Source organism: Aphelocoma coerulescens, chromosome 1 (assembly GCF_041296385.1).
Source record: "Aphelocoma coerulescens isolate FSJ_1873_10779 chromosome 1, UR_Acoe_1.0, whole genome shotgun sequence".
Classification (NCBI taxonomy): Eukaryota; Metazoa; Chordata; class Aves; order Passeriformes; family Corvidae; genus Aphelocoma; species Aphelocoma coerulescens.
Genome location: NC_091013.1, coordinates 30,100,091 through 30,115,046, shown reverse-complemented (window position 1 = coordinate 30,115,046; position 14,956 = coordinate 30,100,091). Strand labels below are relative to the sequence as shown.

General features: G+C 39.2%; 1 protein-coding gene across 1 annotated transcript in view; it reads left to right on the top strand.

Moving 5' to 3' along the window:
• The window catches only part of SLC9A2 (solute carrier family 9 member A2), a 37,410-nt gene extending 22,763 nt beyond the window's left edge, over positions 1-14,647 (top strand). The window contains exons 6-12 of the mRNA XM_069005427.1: positions 9-98; positions 1,415-1,485; positions 2,922-3,083; positions 3,681-3,777; positions 4,677-4,808; positions 6,710-6,800; positions 8,851-14,647. Of these exons, the coding sequence (XP_068861528.1) occupies positions 9-98; positions 1,415-1,485; positions 2,922-3,083; positions 3,681-3,777; positions 4,677-4,808; positions 6,710-6,800; positions 8,851-9,221 (1,014 nt within the window). The 3' untranslated portion in view covers positions 9,222-14,647. The remainder of the gene's footprint in view (positions 1-8; positions 99-1,414; positions 1,486-2,921; positions 3,084-3,680; positions 3,778-4,676; positions 4,809-6,709; positions 6,801-8,850) is intronic.
• The last annotated feature ends 309 nt before the right edge of the window (positions 14,648-14,956 follow it).

The window sequence follows — 14,956 nt, the reverse complement described above, 5'->3', positions numbered from 1 at the left end:
CTTCACAGGGAATAACAATTCGCCCACTAGTGGAGTTTCTTGATGTCAAAAGGTCAAATAAAAAGCAGCCTGCTGTCAGTGAAGAAATTTATAACAGGGTATGTTGCAGCCTCTTATCGTAGGTGAAACTCTTGCAGAGATGAAATTCCTAGTCACATTCGGAAAGACAAATATTCATCATACAGTATTATGGAGGGGTTGTACTAGATTTCTTTTTGATAGCTGTTATAAGCACAATAATTGTAAAGCTTATATTTAACTTTTGGCAATTACCAAAATTATTGTTACGTATCATTATTTTGGAATCTCTCACTTTCTTAATTGTTCAGATCTTGAAGTAAATTAACTTTCTGTAGTCTATTTCACACATGAGATACGTGTTATTTTATAATTTGGCTACATCAGGAAAACTTTGGCTTTATTTAATTACATTATACTGCATTTGAGTTAATCTAATTAAACAAATGCAAACTTCCCTTTAACACACTGTTAAACTTACCTAAGTCTTACATCATCAACCTTTTTATGGATGTATGTTTGGTACATGTGTGTCTCCAATTGCTGCGGATTATTAGCCATGCATCTTCTTGAATGTATTTCTCCTTGCAGCATACCTGAGGCAAGTGGCTTGAAATTTCAAAAGTGAGGAATAGTAAGGCCCACATTCAGGACAGAGGCCAATCTAGGCATCTAAAAGTCTGTCCTTTTAGAGCTTATCCTTTGGACATATCTACTAGGGTTTTTCTGTGAGACTGAGAGACCCCTACTGTGGTTCCTGAATTAAAAGGAAGTGTTGCCTCTGTGATCAAGGGAGACCTTAGCTGAACCCATTCGGTTTTTCATAATTCATAATAGACTCATAATAATTCATAATAGGAACAGTTTGTTTCTAATATTAGGTGAACAGGATGCTTTAAAATGAGGCTAGACCACAAATTCCTAAAATAGGAGCTCAGGACCTAATGCTGGCTCTTAGTTCTGTCTCTGCATCCTGAGGGCTGGTGCTAATGGGGGGAGCTTCTGTCTACTGAGATGCTTTTCTCCACGAAGTCATACTTGCCTCACTGTCAGGCCTGGGGAAGTTCCAGGCATATCACTGAGTGATTAGGGAATTTCAAATAAGTGAAAATATGGGAAAAAACTTTACTTTCAGGCAGGAGCTGAGCAAGATTGACATTGAGGAAATTAGCAACTAACTTCTGTCCTTTTGAGGCTGTGAGCTATGGAAGATCCAGGGGGAAAGAAACAGATTCTGTTTTTGAGCTTGGTTTGGACTGCATTTTGTAAGACTGGAGCATTGTTCTGAGCTGTGACTAGATGTTTCTGTTTTAAAGTAAGTTGGAAACTAAAAAGGTCTAAAGACAAGCCAAGTGATGTCTATAAGTTTATGTAATGAACCAATGTTTTCCTTTAGTTCTTTGACCACGTGAAGACTGGAATTGAAGATGTGTGTGGACACTGGGGTCACAACTTTTGGAGAGATAAGTAAGAGTGGCATGTGAAACTCTTTGTTATACAGGAGAAGTTGAAATGGCTCAGCAGCAACAAACAAAGGCTGTTGGGCATCATATTTCATTTTCAGCATTTATTCTTGAAAGTGGATGGTTGTTTTTAGAACATGTGGGTTTCAAAGGGAAAGTAGCAAAACAATGTCTTTTACTAAACCACAAGCAAATAGAACAGAATCGCCAGCTGGGAAGAAAGGCAGCCTTCTGATCCCAGGGTGAAGTATGGTACCTTCTGAGGGTGCATGTTTCTGACTGTTGCAGAGTGTTTCCTGTATGTCTGCTGAGCCTTTCATCCTTCCCAGCTGCCTTCCTGCAAACTGTATTTCTTAGGGGAGTTAAGTGATGGGTTAGTTTCCTGTTTGACGGCAAACATACAAAAGCTTTTGGATTTCCTCTAGAAAGATCAATGCAGCAGCTGGCATGAGATACATGCGACATCCTAATGGCAGGCAGCTCCACAGTTCTTGATGCTTTTACTTAAGACTTAGTATCAATTAAGAAGATTACCTGAATAATTCATATTTTTACTTTACCTGCTGAATCGTCATCTTCATTAGGTTGGATCTAATTCCTTTTACACCCAAGTTCTTTAGACCCAAAGCATGGGCACTGCTCACCACCCTCTAGTTGCTGCTCCAAGAAGAATTTAAGTGTTTTATAGAAAGAGAATAGCACCAGCAGGAATGGCTGAGGAGAGCTCTCTCCAAATGACTTTGGGGCAACACAGTCAAGACACTTTCCCGACATGGGTACAACTTTCGTGACATGGGTACAACTTTTCTTTACTCAGCCTGGTTCTCCTCCAGTCTGTGTGAGATCTTTAAAGAAAAGGTTACAGAGCAAAGGAGAGTCCCAACTCTTCATGGCCTTTACACCCAAATTCAAGAATAATTTCAGAATGTCTTTAGGGCAAAGTATTTTCTGACAAACAAAATCAACACCAGCTGTAATCAATATTTTTTCAAAAAACATCCAAGAGGGTGCAGTTGCTTTAGAGAAAGGAAGAACTTCTAAAGTTTTAAAAAAGCAGGCTAGAATTTCAAAGAAAAAGCAGTTGATACAAATTCTGGCCTTTTATTTGTTATTACAGTAAATATTTAATGTTCTCTTTGTCTTGATGAAAACAGAGAATTAAAAATAATATTTTCTAATAACACAGAATACCTGAAAGTTAAGTTGCTTCTAGGGAGACTGTCCATTAACATATGAACCAAAACACAGGTTAAGACTATCTATCTGAAGTAAAGTTGACATTGACCCTTTCTTAGGTTACTCAGCATTAGGTTGTTAACATGAACAGACACATTCCCAGAGAATAAAGTCCTTTAAAATTTCATTAACTACAATATATTGGCTTTCCTTAACTATGCACAGTAAAAATTAACTGGTTGGGCTGGTTTGCCTCATGTACAGGTTTAAAAAGTTCGACAATAAGTACCTGCGAAGACTCCTAATCCGTGAGAACCAGCCCAAATCCAGCATTGTTTCTTTATACAAGAAGCTAGAAATCAAGCATGCCATTGAGATGGCAGAGAGTGGAATGATAAGCAAGGTCCCATCATCAGTGTCTCTCAGGTAAGCAAGCGATGCCAGCATGGCCAAGCATCTCAGCTGGGTCTCGTAATTTATTTCACAGCCCGAGCTGTAGGCAGGATAATCACTTTTAGTTAGGATACTTTGTGTCCTAATGTCACCAGAACAGTAAGAGGATGTGAAACAAGAGCCTTTTGCCTGTAGCTTCACATGAAGTGCTGTGTTCTTCCCGGGTATGTAGTTTTACTGGGACAGCTGCTCACTGGAACATTGATCTGCTGTGTAGAGTGGAGGTGGACTTGAACATGTGCCTGCCTGTCTGCTGAGAATAGCTACAAGGGAAGCCTGAGGGGCATTTTGAAAAGTACCTAAATAAAACTGACAAATTGTTGTAATTTATGTCACATTTTGGAGATTGAGTTTTGTGTCTTATCACTGAATCAAATGAAATCAAGATTTCATTTCTACATGTTACATTTTCATATATTAGTTGGTTGTTTTGAAATGTTGTTTCCAGCTCTAACAAAGGAAATAATTCCAATGTCATTCCTGACCATAAAAATAAAAACATTCTTGTCTCTCTCCATCCCTCTCTCTTTCTTCCCTATTTTCCTTTTTTTTTTTTTCATTCTGTCACAGTGACTATCATGAAGGAAAGATAAAGCCACTTTCTCCCACTGAAATGGAAAACATGCGAGAAATATTGACAAAGAATCTCTACCAAATACGACATCGAGTAAGGATGAACTTTTGCCTACTTAAATATCCTACTTCTCTTTGAATATACTGATTATCTTCCTAACACATCTTTGAGCTAGTACATCTGCTCTATCATATAATAAAAATAATGATCTTATTTACTTCTGTTGCCTTGAATCCATATTCTGTCATATATACAGTAGCATATTCACATTCCTTTGTATAAATACTTGATCTTATACTATTGATAAGGCTTAATGTTTTTGTCTTATTACCTCCAATATACCTACAGTATTAGAGCAGGATCATAGGTGCCAATTCAAGCCAACATTGTCTCCTTGTATCAGTATATTGGTCACTTCATGATATGGGATTAGATTTCCTATTTGCCTCCAGTTGTAAAATTGTTTGTATTAAGAGTAGAGATGATGCGCTGGAAAAATAGTGAAATAAAAGCAAAAGGACATTTCACATTTATCCTCCTGTGGCTAAGTAGTTTGAATGCCCGAGCCCTTGGAAAACATTCAAAAATTGAGCCAGCTTCATTTTGCTGGAGGTAAAAATGACTTCCCTCTAGGGGACTCATCACTTTCAAACATGCGTCCTCTACTGACATACTGACCAAGCTACTACAGTGGGGGGGGGGTAAACACGGTATTAAGCCAGCTTCTTCATTTTTCTCTTTCATTATAAATATCAGCAGGTTAAAAAAAAAATGAAACAAAACCAACGAAAGAAACAAGTGGTTGTGAAGGACATGAATAAAAACATTCTCAGTATAATTATTCTTCTTGTTCTTAATCATCTGCAATACAATCTTGTTCACAAGGATTTATGATGCTTATTAAAGCAAAAAGCCTGTTTTTCACTGTTCATATAGTCTGACACATTTGACATCATGCTTTCCAGGCTGTGATCACTGCTTTTATATTTCAGACAATGTCCTACAACCGACATAGCCTGGCTGCAGATGCAAACGAAAAGCAGGCCAAAGAAATTCTGATCCGTCGCCGGCACAGCCTTAGGGAAAGCCTGAGAAAAACAAACAGCCTGTCAAGGGAAAGACCGGTACTTGCATTTTGTGGTGTTTTTTGGTTTCTTTTTTTTGTCTGTTTGCTTTTTTAATTTTAATTGAAAGCAGCTCTTTGTAGCTAATTGTCATGCAGAAAAAACAATCTTCTGACATGCAGGAAAAAATCCTGAATTTGGAAGACTACTGTACATATAATACCACACACCTTGAGTTGCACACATGAGCCTCTTAATTTGTGTTGACACCTTCAGCAAAGCTTCAGTCTCGTAGAATGTGTTATGGGAGTGGGATCTGCTGCCATAACTTTGCCTCAGAGAAGCTGGACAGGCCCTGTACACAATGTGGGGATGATCAGTATTCTCTATCAGTATTTTGATGAAGGTTGATGTTGTTCTGATGATGGTTGAGGTTAAAAATGACTTTGAGATAGAAAAGCTACTTACAATATTTTGACCACATCAGTCAGAGCAAGCTCTTCACCTGAAAAATGTTGTATGCTCTTTAGTACTCATAAAATGTAGTCAGGCCTTCAGATTTTGACACTGGTTGTGAAAACTTCCATTTACAAGGATTGCTGTGGCATGATAATATTTGAGTCTCTGAGGCAATCCTGCAACTGTAAACTTCCAACCATACTGCAATGGAACACACTAATTAAGCAGGGAAACTGATCCTCTGAATCATGTCAGGTATCAAGGAAATTAGCCATCCTATAAATATGTACTTTCATGTTGCAGGAAACTTAGTGACTGTTGTCTTCATTGATACAGTTGTCCTTCAGCAGCTGAGGCTGGAATAATATCTCTAAAAGGGCGGTATCTCATAGGTGATCATTACCAGAGCTACTGTGGTGTTAATTATCACAATAAGACTGTTCCCGAATGATTTTTTCTCCTCTCAAACACAGTTACATACGTTATCTTTTTCATACAATTCAAATATTTACCGTGTGGAATAGTGAGGAGACTCAGCAGGACTTTTGGGACAGGGAGAGACAAAGGATGTCTAATAACTTTTTAAAACACACAAGCTATAGTTTTAAGAATAATTATCCTTGGATAAATCCTCCACAGAGGGAAGAGGAGAAAGAGGAAAAGAATAAAACTCCAAAGAGAGAAAATCTCTAAGGAAAAAAAAATTTCCTTTCAGGTTCCCTTTCGGTCTGCCACAAGGAATGGTATGAGCAGAGGAGAGCTGGTAGACTGTAAAAATTTTAAAAATCTTTGTAGCAAATGTAAGAAAGGATGTCCTTGAGAAACTTTTGAGTTTAAAAAAAAGCAATTTGTCCTGGAAAGTACCTCTCATGTTCCAGGAAGTATGAAGTGTGGTCTGCACCCAGAGCCTTTAAAGCTAAGTCTGGGGAAAACAAGGATTTTATGCCCTGAACTGGTAAATGATCATGCTGCTGCCTAACTTCCTCATCAATTTCAGTGTGACTAGTCAACTGCATAAAGTCATTTATATGTATAAAGCACTTGCAGGATCAGAATACAGATTTGTTCTTGAGCCCGAGCTTCAGTCTCAACCAAACTTTTTCAGCTGACTGATAAAAAGTTTCAAACCAATTTTAAACATGGAGCTACATCTAGTGCCATGCTTGCAGCATTTGCCTTCCTTGGGGAAACCTGTGCAGGCAGGTTGAGGTTGAGGTTCGAGACCATACATTTATTAACTCTGATCTCAGAGGGCATATCATTAAGCTTTCATTTGATTAAACTGCTTGAGATTATTCAGTCTTTACCTTAGTTAGCACAGACTTCAGCCAGCAATCAGCACTGAGTGTGTAGTAAAAGATCACATATTAGCTAATCCCAAACTACTCTCCAGCCCTTTGGCTGCATAAACCTGTTCAAGCCTCAGTTGTATACCTGAACATACATTATGCAGGTACTCTACTCTGCAGTGACTTAAAATGTTCTGTTTCCTTTGCATGCAGGCTGCAGCAAATACAAAAAGATTCCTTTCACTTCCTAAGAACACTAAACTCCCAGAGAAACTACGAGTGCGAAATAAAACATCTTCCAGAGGTAATGAAATTTTTCTGCTTTTCTGTTACTGTGCTGCAATCATTTTGCTTACATAGAAGGAAAGTTTTTCCAGGAATGATGTAGAGAAATCAGCATGTTAGAGTATTTAAAGCAGTGGGTCCTAAAGCAGAAATTTGAGTGTAGAGATATGCCCTGGACAGCAGGGTTTTATGGGGCTTTCTCACTTCCTATTCCACATTGGCATAGTCCTCCCAGCACATCTCCCATCTCCTCATCTCCTCCTGTAAGCAGCAGCCTGCAACTCTTTTGCACCAGGAACACTGCCATGGCTCATTCTCCTCATCTTTATTCCATAATGTGCAGATATTCCTCTTGGATTATGAGCCTATTTGGTTCTTTTTTCTCTGGAATCAGGGTAGAGGACACTGCTCTGAGAACCAAAGCAGAGAGGGCAATGAGGACATTTGGTCTAGTTTATTGTTGTCATGAAGAACTCAAAAATGCTGTGGTTTACAACCAAATTGTTATTTTTTCCCCTGCTTAAACTCACAAATGTTTTGTATTGGAGTTCTGGAATTCTAACCAAAAGAAAATTTTAAAAATCTGTAGGAGCACAGCTATTTGATGTGAAAACTTTGCCCAATTCTCTATATTACTTTTGATTGTTACTGGTTTCATTACCATGCTTATACCATACTCGGGAGCATTTTCTTTCATGACAAGCTGTCATCAAGATCTCTTACTGGGAAGAAGATATATCTGCAAAGTTGTTAAAATTTCCTGATCTCCATCCCAATTAGTTTTCCACTATTCCAAATTAATTTAACAATAGACTGTGTTTTTGTCTGTTACTAATTATATCCTTGCTCTCCTGAGTGCAGGATGCCTTTTATTCTGTAGTTAGTCTGCAGAGGTCACCTACTGTCACCTAGAATTAAAGAGAAAATGTGCCTCCAGATTATTCAATTGTCAAAAAATATATTATTTGACATATTTAGAAGGGAAAAAGCCTGAAAACACAGTCTGATGAAGACCTTCCTTGAAATATAATTATCTGGGTGAATGGACAGTTACATGGTGATATGTTTTGTTGACCCCTTCCTCACCTTTTTAAAAGAAATAACATGAAGGCTACTAATCTAAGTTGTTCTTATGACAGTTGCACAATACACAGTTGTTTACTTTGATATATTTAAAACGTCATATCTGATTAAAGTCTAGAACAAATCTGAGGCATTCATAAACTCCTGTTGAAATTATTATCAAATGACTCAAGTGTGCAAGTTTTGATGAAGATGTTAGTTCATTTTAAAGAAGTCTGCTGGGGAAAAATATATGGACATGTGCACGTCCAGGCAATCTCCATCTTGGTTTACCTGGCAGTGATCATTTAGGAGCATTCCCTAAACAATGATGCCAGCTTTCCCTAGAGCATATTCTATCTGTTCTGCTGTTAGTGGGAGGAAGAGTCTGCAGCACTTGCCACCTATAAGATTTGCTCTGTTGGTTCTGTTTCATGTCTTACATTCAGGCTTATTAAGGATGGGATGTTTCCACCCATCTGTACACTGACCTTGAGAGATCCTTTGCCTGGTAGAGTATTGATGCTCCTTTTCCAAAGTCAGGTTTCTAGAGCCCCTGTACATGTTGTGCTCTGGAAATGCCTCTCAGTTTAGATTTCATGAGATGTGAGGGTGAGAAATCTAATTTTGGTATCCTGCTTGGATGTAAGCAGGGACTAGACCCCAAGCTCAAAGAGAGACAGATTTTTCTGTCCAGAGAACTGGAAATTTCACAGAACTGGGGAAATGTCACCTCAATCAAGGGGGCACTTGGCAATCAAGGAGCAGCTGAGTGAGGCCTTCATAAAAATCACACTTTTGAGGGGAGGGATATTTTTAAGTCAAATCTATCCTCTATTTTGGCAGAGTTAGGGGGCTGTTACTGGGTCTAATCAGAAAGTACCGAATATAGAAAACATGGGGAAACTTTACTCTGTGGCTGCAAGGGTTCAGTGTGCTGTTACTCAAATATTCCTGAAACAGTTATATTCTGCACCTAAAATTATAATTTTGTTTTCAATTAACAGTGGGTGACAGCAGTGACTCAGAGTTGGATGCTGCTACCACAGTGCTCAATCTAAGACCTAGAGCAGGGAAAATCTTGAGAGACCAGAGACTGAGACAACAGAGACCACTCCCTGAGTTTAGGGTGGAGTGGAAGAATGAAGTTGATGGGAGCCAGGACGGACAAAGAGAGCAGCAGGACCCAAGCACCTTGCCTCAGCCATCCATTGGGTTCAGGCAGCCACTGCTGACAAGACCAAGATTTGGCACTTTGAGCAGGGAAGATTTGACTGCAGACCATGGGTCAGCAAGACCTATGCCACCACCACGGTTAGTTAGGCAGGCATCACAAGGGGAAAGGCAGAGAAATAAGCCTGATAACCAGCCGTACTGAACACAGCCAAAGAAGAACTATTGATAATAAACCACGGACATACTGAATTAGGATTCTAAACTATCTGATCGGACTATGGGATCCATTAAAATAACAAAATAAGCCTCACTCTGGGTCTAACCACTTCCATTTGAGTTAAGTCAACTCCATTAACTAAGTGAAAGGAATACTGGATCAATTGCAAAGTTAAAGACAAAATATATATATATATATATCTCTTTTATAAATAACTTATTTCAATACTTTAATTTAATTACATTATTTTCACTGTTAAGATAGTATGGAAATGTGCCTTATCAAACATCATCTTTTGTGGAACCAAGTCATGAAGGTTCAATACCCAGTTTTCCATTGAAATCATTGTTGAAAGTCCAGTGATGAATGGATTCTTAAAAAATACCCCCAAACTTGTGTGTCATTTCAGATTTTATTTATAATCAATAATACCTGTTTTAACCAGAGCTTTAATATGAATTACACTGAAAATTGCACAATGCACCTATCATATAGACTTCTAAAGAAGAAAAAATATATTCCTGAAGCCTAGCTTGCTCAAAGACCTCTGACACAGAAAAAGAGGAAGAAGAGAAGAAACAAGCTGTAGGGGCAGAATTGCAAATACAGCTTATAAAAAGGACTTGCAACAGACACAAGACCTGAATAGCTTGAATTTTTACTTTCTGAATTTTTGGCAATATGTTACCTTTGAAAGGTACTAAGGATCACCAAAGAAAAACTGAATTACCTTGGCTTTCATTTATGTCAGCAAGAACTGAGAGCACTTAGCAGGACACCAGAAGGCCTAAGAAGAGAAAACTTCAAGTGGATAAATAATGTTCTGAATCAAAATTGCTTTTTTGCACCTTAGCTACTTGGTTGCAATGTAATGCAAACACGGCAGTAGAATAGTTTCAGAGCACTGCGCGTAGACAAAGCGAGCAGTCTCCTGTTTGAGTCAGGGACCACTGAGACTCGAGAAAGCTCATTCACTCAAGCTTGTGACCCTGGTTAATTTGTTTTACCTTTTGTTTCCTCATCTGTAAAAGGGGAAAGATAATCTTTTCTTTGTCTGAGCTATGCACTCCAAGGAACAAAAATGTTCCATCTAATTTGTTTTTACAGAAAAGTAGCACAGTGGGGCCCTGGAATCAGTTGAAGTCACTGTGCACCTTAGTAACATGGACTTCTTGATGCTAGCGTCAATGGCTGCCATTTGAGGGCATATGGGAAGGGAGGGTGCATTAAAATAAATGATACTTAACTGTAGCTCTCAGGAATTTGCACTTTCTGTCCCACTTAATCTAAGTACTGAGCTTGCTTTAGCACAAATACACATTTCAGTACAATGCAGAAATAATTTTCATTCTACTTGTTACAAGATTGATAACTTTAATTGAAGAATGTACACTGTGAAATCATAACTTTTCTCTTTCATTAGCACATTTCTAAATCTGTGGGCAATAAGATTATTTTTTTTTTAATTTAAGCTTGTTTTGAAAGAACTATTAAAAATCTGAGCTTCCTTTTAAGATCACAAGGTAGATTTCTTTCAAATGTTCATGGGTGGGGGTTGATAAATGGGAATGTAAGACTTTCCTTCTTCCAACAGCATCTCCAAAACATTTATTTCATGTATGTATTTGATATATCAAACCTTCCTAAACTCTTTCCTTAGCACAGGTCCTTTGATCTTTTTCCTCTGTTCCAGCTATGGAAGTTTCTGCTGTGTGGCAAATGCAAAGTCTAAGCTGCAGAGGAATGGCTTTGTGAACCCTATAAACCTCAGTCATATGTTCATGGTTATTCTCAAAAAATGATTTTTGTGGCAATCAATACTTAGCTGTCCTTTAACGATCATCTCCTGTTTGGAAATAAAATTGGGTTCAAACAAATCCAGGAAGTTTTAAAAACAAATTTAAATTTGTCTTTCAACAGGAAAGTACTTTCATCTGTAAGATTGTCAGGGAATGCTCTGTCACTGCATTATTTTTGACTAAGAAAAAAGCCTCGAGTTTTGATTTCAGTTTTGAGGCAACATCCTCCTTACAGATCAGACTGCTTAGATTAGCTGGTTTATATTAGGCCCATCTGAAATCTGACCAAATAAATAAATGTGAAATGTTGCACATCAACATTTAGTTTACTCTCTGTGGAATTTTCTTGTTCATGTGCTGGTAATGACCAAGCACTTGGCTTCTATCTGGGGAGAGTTGCCTTTCATTTTTTTTCAAACAGTTGTAATTTTTTATGGTACAATTTTAAATAATGAATGCAGGTTTCAGGAACCTTACTGCTACGCTGGTTGCCCATTAATGCAGAGCATGCTCACATTATTTGTGCTTAAAGTGGTGCCCCATAGTACAAGCACATCAAATTGAAGGTCGTTTTTATGAAATATGGTCTTAAGCTCTTGGTGCTCCAAAACATGATAGCATGTTGTTACCTTTCCAAAGAACTTTGAAATCCACAGAATACAAGCATCAAGGCACATCTCCAGCATGGTCACACTGTGAAGCAGAATCACAAATCTCCTGGGATTCTGTGTCCTTGCGAGTCCTCTCTGCCTTCCGCACTTCTGCTCTTCCCACCCTTTTCAGGCTCTTTTCCACTGCTACTGACTCAGCCGCTCGTCATGTCTGGGAACTGATTTCCTGGATACTCTCCTTTTCAGTAGCAATGACGGCAGCAGGTGAAACAGGCACCGTTCTAGGTAGCCCTTCCCATTCAACTCTTACTCTGGTTTGGGTCAGAGGTTTGCCTTTTTCTTTTTTTTTTCTTTTTTTTTCTTTTTTCTTTTTTTTTTTTTTCTTTTCTGCAAAGTAAAACAAGTTAGCAGTTTTTTGAGCCTTCAGAGGAGATATATCCTTCATGTTTTATCAGTTTGTCTGCTGGAGAATGAAATGCCCAATAAATCTGTCCTCGAGCACCACCTGATGGGGAAAGTCATGTATTGACTGAAGACCATGTTTCTCGCTTTTTCGAGGAAACCAGATCTTCAGCAGTGACTGGGAAACTTGCCAAAGCCACATACAAATATTTTGTTTCCAGATAGACTCCCCAGCACACTCTGTAGTATAGATATTTTAATGAATTTTTGATGAAGAAAGTCCAGTTTTAGGGATAGCAGGAAAATTCAGTTCCACTCTGAATTAGGGTTTTCTGAGGATTTCCCCTTCAGCTCCTCAGAGGCCTATAAATTGAAAGTAAATAGGATAAGAAAGTAAGTATTGCAAGGCCTAGAGGAGATAGACACCCAGTTACCTTTTTTAGGCAGATACTTGAAAAAAAACCCAAGAATAATATGCCAAAAGAGGCAAAATTTTAAGGGCTGTCCTACTTGGTACTAAAGTAGAATGCAAATTCCACTAAAACCAGTTCGACAAAAGAAAATCATGCTGCATAACAATTTAAAAACTTGAGAATATCCTTCTGCACTAAAGCCACATAGAAATCACACAGAAAAACAAATTTAATTTTTTTTGCCAAAATAACATGCCTGCTGTTATGAAGAGTATCTTGGGCTCTCTGGGAGAAAACACACTGCACCCTGCACCAACTTTTTCAAGAGCTGCCAAGTCCACCAATTCCAGACATCAGCTGACACTCCAAGAAATGCTTTAGCTGGTCACCATTTCCAAAATTGTCCTAGTTCTGTCAACATCCCCCATCCCCTGAAGGAATGATGAAGGATTTTGAAATTGGATGTTGGGATGCTTTTTGTACCACAAGAGCTCTGATCCTATAAAAATATTCTTGTAAGTGTGCATAAACATAGCACCCTAGTTGTCACAGTTTTTGTTTCAAAAAGTAATTTTTTGCCACAAAAAGGAAAAGAAATTTTAAATACTTCAGCTCACTTCATTTTTCTTCTCTGAGACCTCCTATTTATTAGATATTTGGCAGAATGGAAGACTGGTTCCTATTGTGTAGCACATCTCAAAAAATAGTTCCTTGGTGCTGAGATTTAAAATAATTAAAAATTTGAATTAATTCCTCTTTGTAAATTAACACAGAAGTTTATCAGGACTTCCCTTTAAAATAAACTGTATACTCTTTCATTTCTAAAAGCAGTCTGACCTCCACTCACTATCATTTGATTCTCAAAGTTCAGACTCCAATACACTCTTACAAGATTCATGATCAGCTCTTTGTGAATGAGTCTTCAATATTATAGCAATAACAGCACAGGCAAGTTTTGGGTTTTCAGATGCCCAAGTGCCAAGCTATAAACGATCATTTACCCAAGGGTATCCTGTAACACCCATAACCGAATGGGGACTGGCAGCACCCACAGAGGTTCCCGGCAGCAGGAATGAAATGGCACTACAGAGAGGCTGAAGCAACAAGCAAGCCAGATCATAAACAGCACTTGTCCTGTTTTGTTGCTGCATTATCTGCTCAATAGTCAACTTGTTCTCAGAAGATGAGAATGGTACTGACCTCCGTGATGATTTACGCAGTGAGTAAATTCAGAACAAAGAAAAATGGACAAGAAATGGAAGTCTGCAGAACTGGTGTATTGGGTTTGGATGGCAAGATTTTGGTAACGGGGGATACAGAGGTGGCTTCTCTGAGAAGCTGCCAGAAGCTTTCCCATTGCCTGACAGAGCCAATGCCAGCTGGCTCCAAGATGGACCCACTGCTGGCCAAGGGCAAGATAATCGGTGGCTAATAATATATAAAAGAAGGAAAAAAGAAGTTACAGCATAGAAGCAGTTGTGGCCAGAGAAGAGAGGAGTGAGAGAAACAACCCTGCAGACACCAAGGTCAGCGCAGAAGGAGGGGAGGAGGTGCTCCAAGCCTTGGAGCAGATTCCCCTGTAGCCTGTGCTGAAGACAATGGTGAAGCAGCTTTGCCCCTGTAGAACATGGAGGACCACAGAGGTACAGAGATCCACCTGCAGCCTCTGAACGACCTCATGTCACAGCAGGTGGATGTCTGAAGGAGGCTGTGACCCCATGGGAAGCCCACATGACAGCAGGCTCCTGGTAGGACCTGTAGACCTATGGAGAGAGGAGCCCACGGTGGAGCAGGTTTGCTGGCAGGACCTGTGACCCCGCAGGGGACCCACACTGGAGCAGTCTGTTCCTGAAGGACTGCACCCTGTGGAAAAGGGACCCATGCTGTAATGGTTAGTGAAGAACCATAGCCTGTGCGAAGGACTCACATTGCAGAAATCCATGGAGGACTGTCTCCTGTGGGAGGGACTCCACGCTGCAGCAAGGCAAGGACTTCTCTCTGAGCAGCAGCAGAAACAACGAGTGATGAACTGACAGTCTCACTCCCCGTCTCCCAGCACCGCAGCAGGGGAGGCGGTAGAGGCCGGGAAGGAGGGAGGGGTGGCAGGAAGGTGCTTTTAAGATTTATTTTACTTCTCATTATCCTGCTCTGATTTTAATTGGTAATAAATTCAATTATCTCCCCAAGCTGAGTCTGTTTTTCTCATGACAGTAGTCAGCAAGTGATCTCTCCCTGTCCTTAACTCATGAGCCTTTTGTTATATTTTCTCACCCCTGTCCAGTTCCAGAGGGGAATGGCTTTGGTGGGTACCTGGTGTCCAGCCATGGTCAACTCCCCACAGTTGGTATGTTTATAAAGGATCTCTTCAAAACTACACAGCCTACTGCAACAGGAAGAAAGATCTTACATTAGTTCATCATTTTAAAAGCAACAAAATCAGTACATATCATATGATACCAGCTCTTCTGCAGAAATAAATTACTATTTTGTGTACA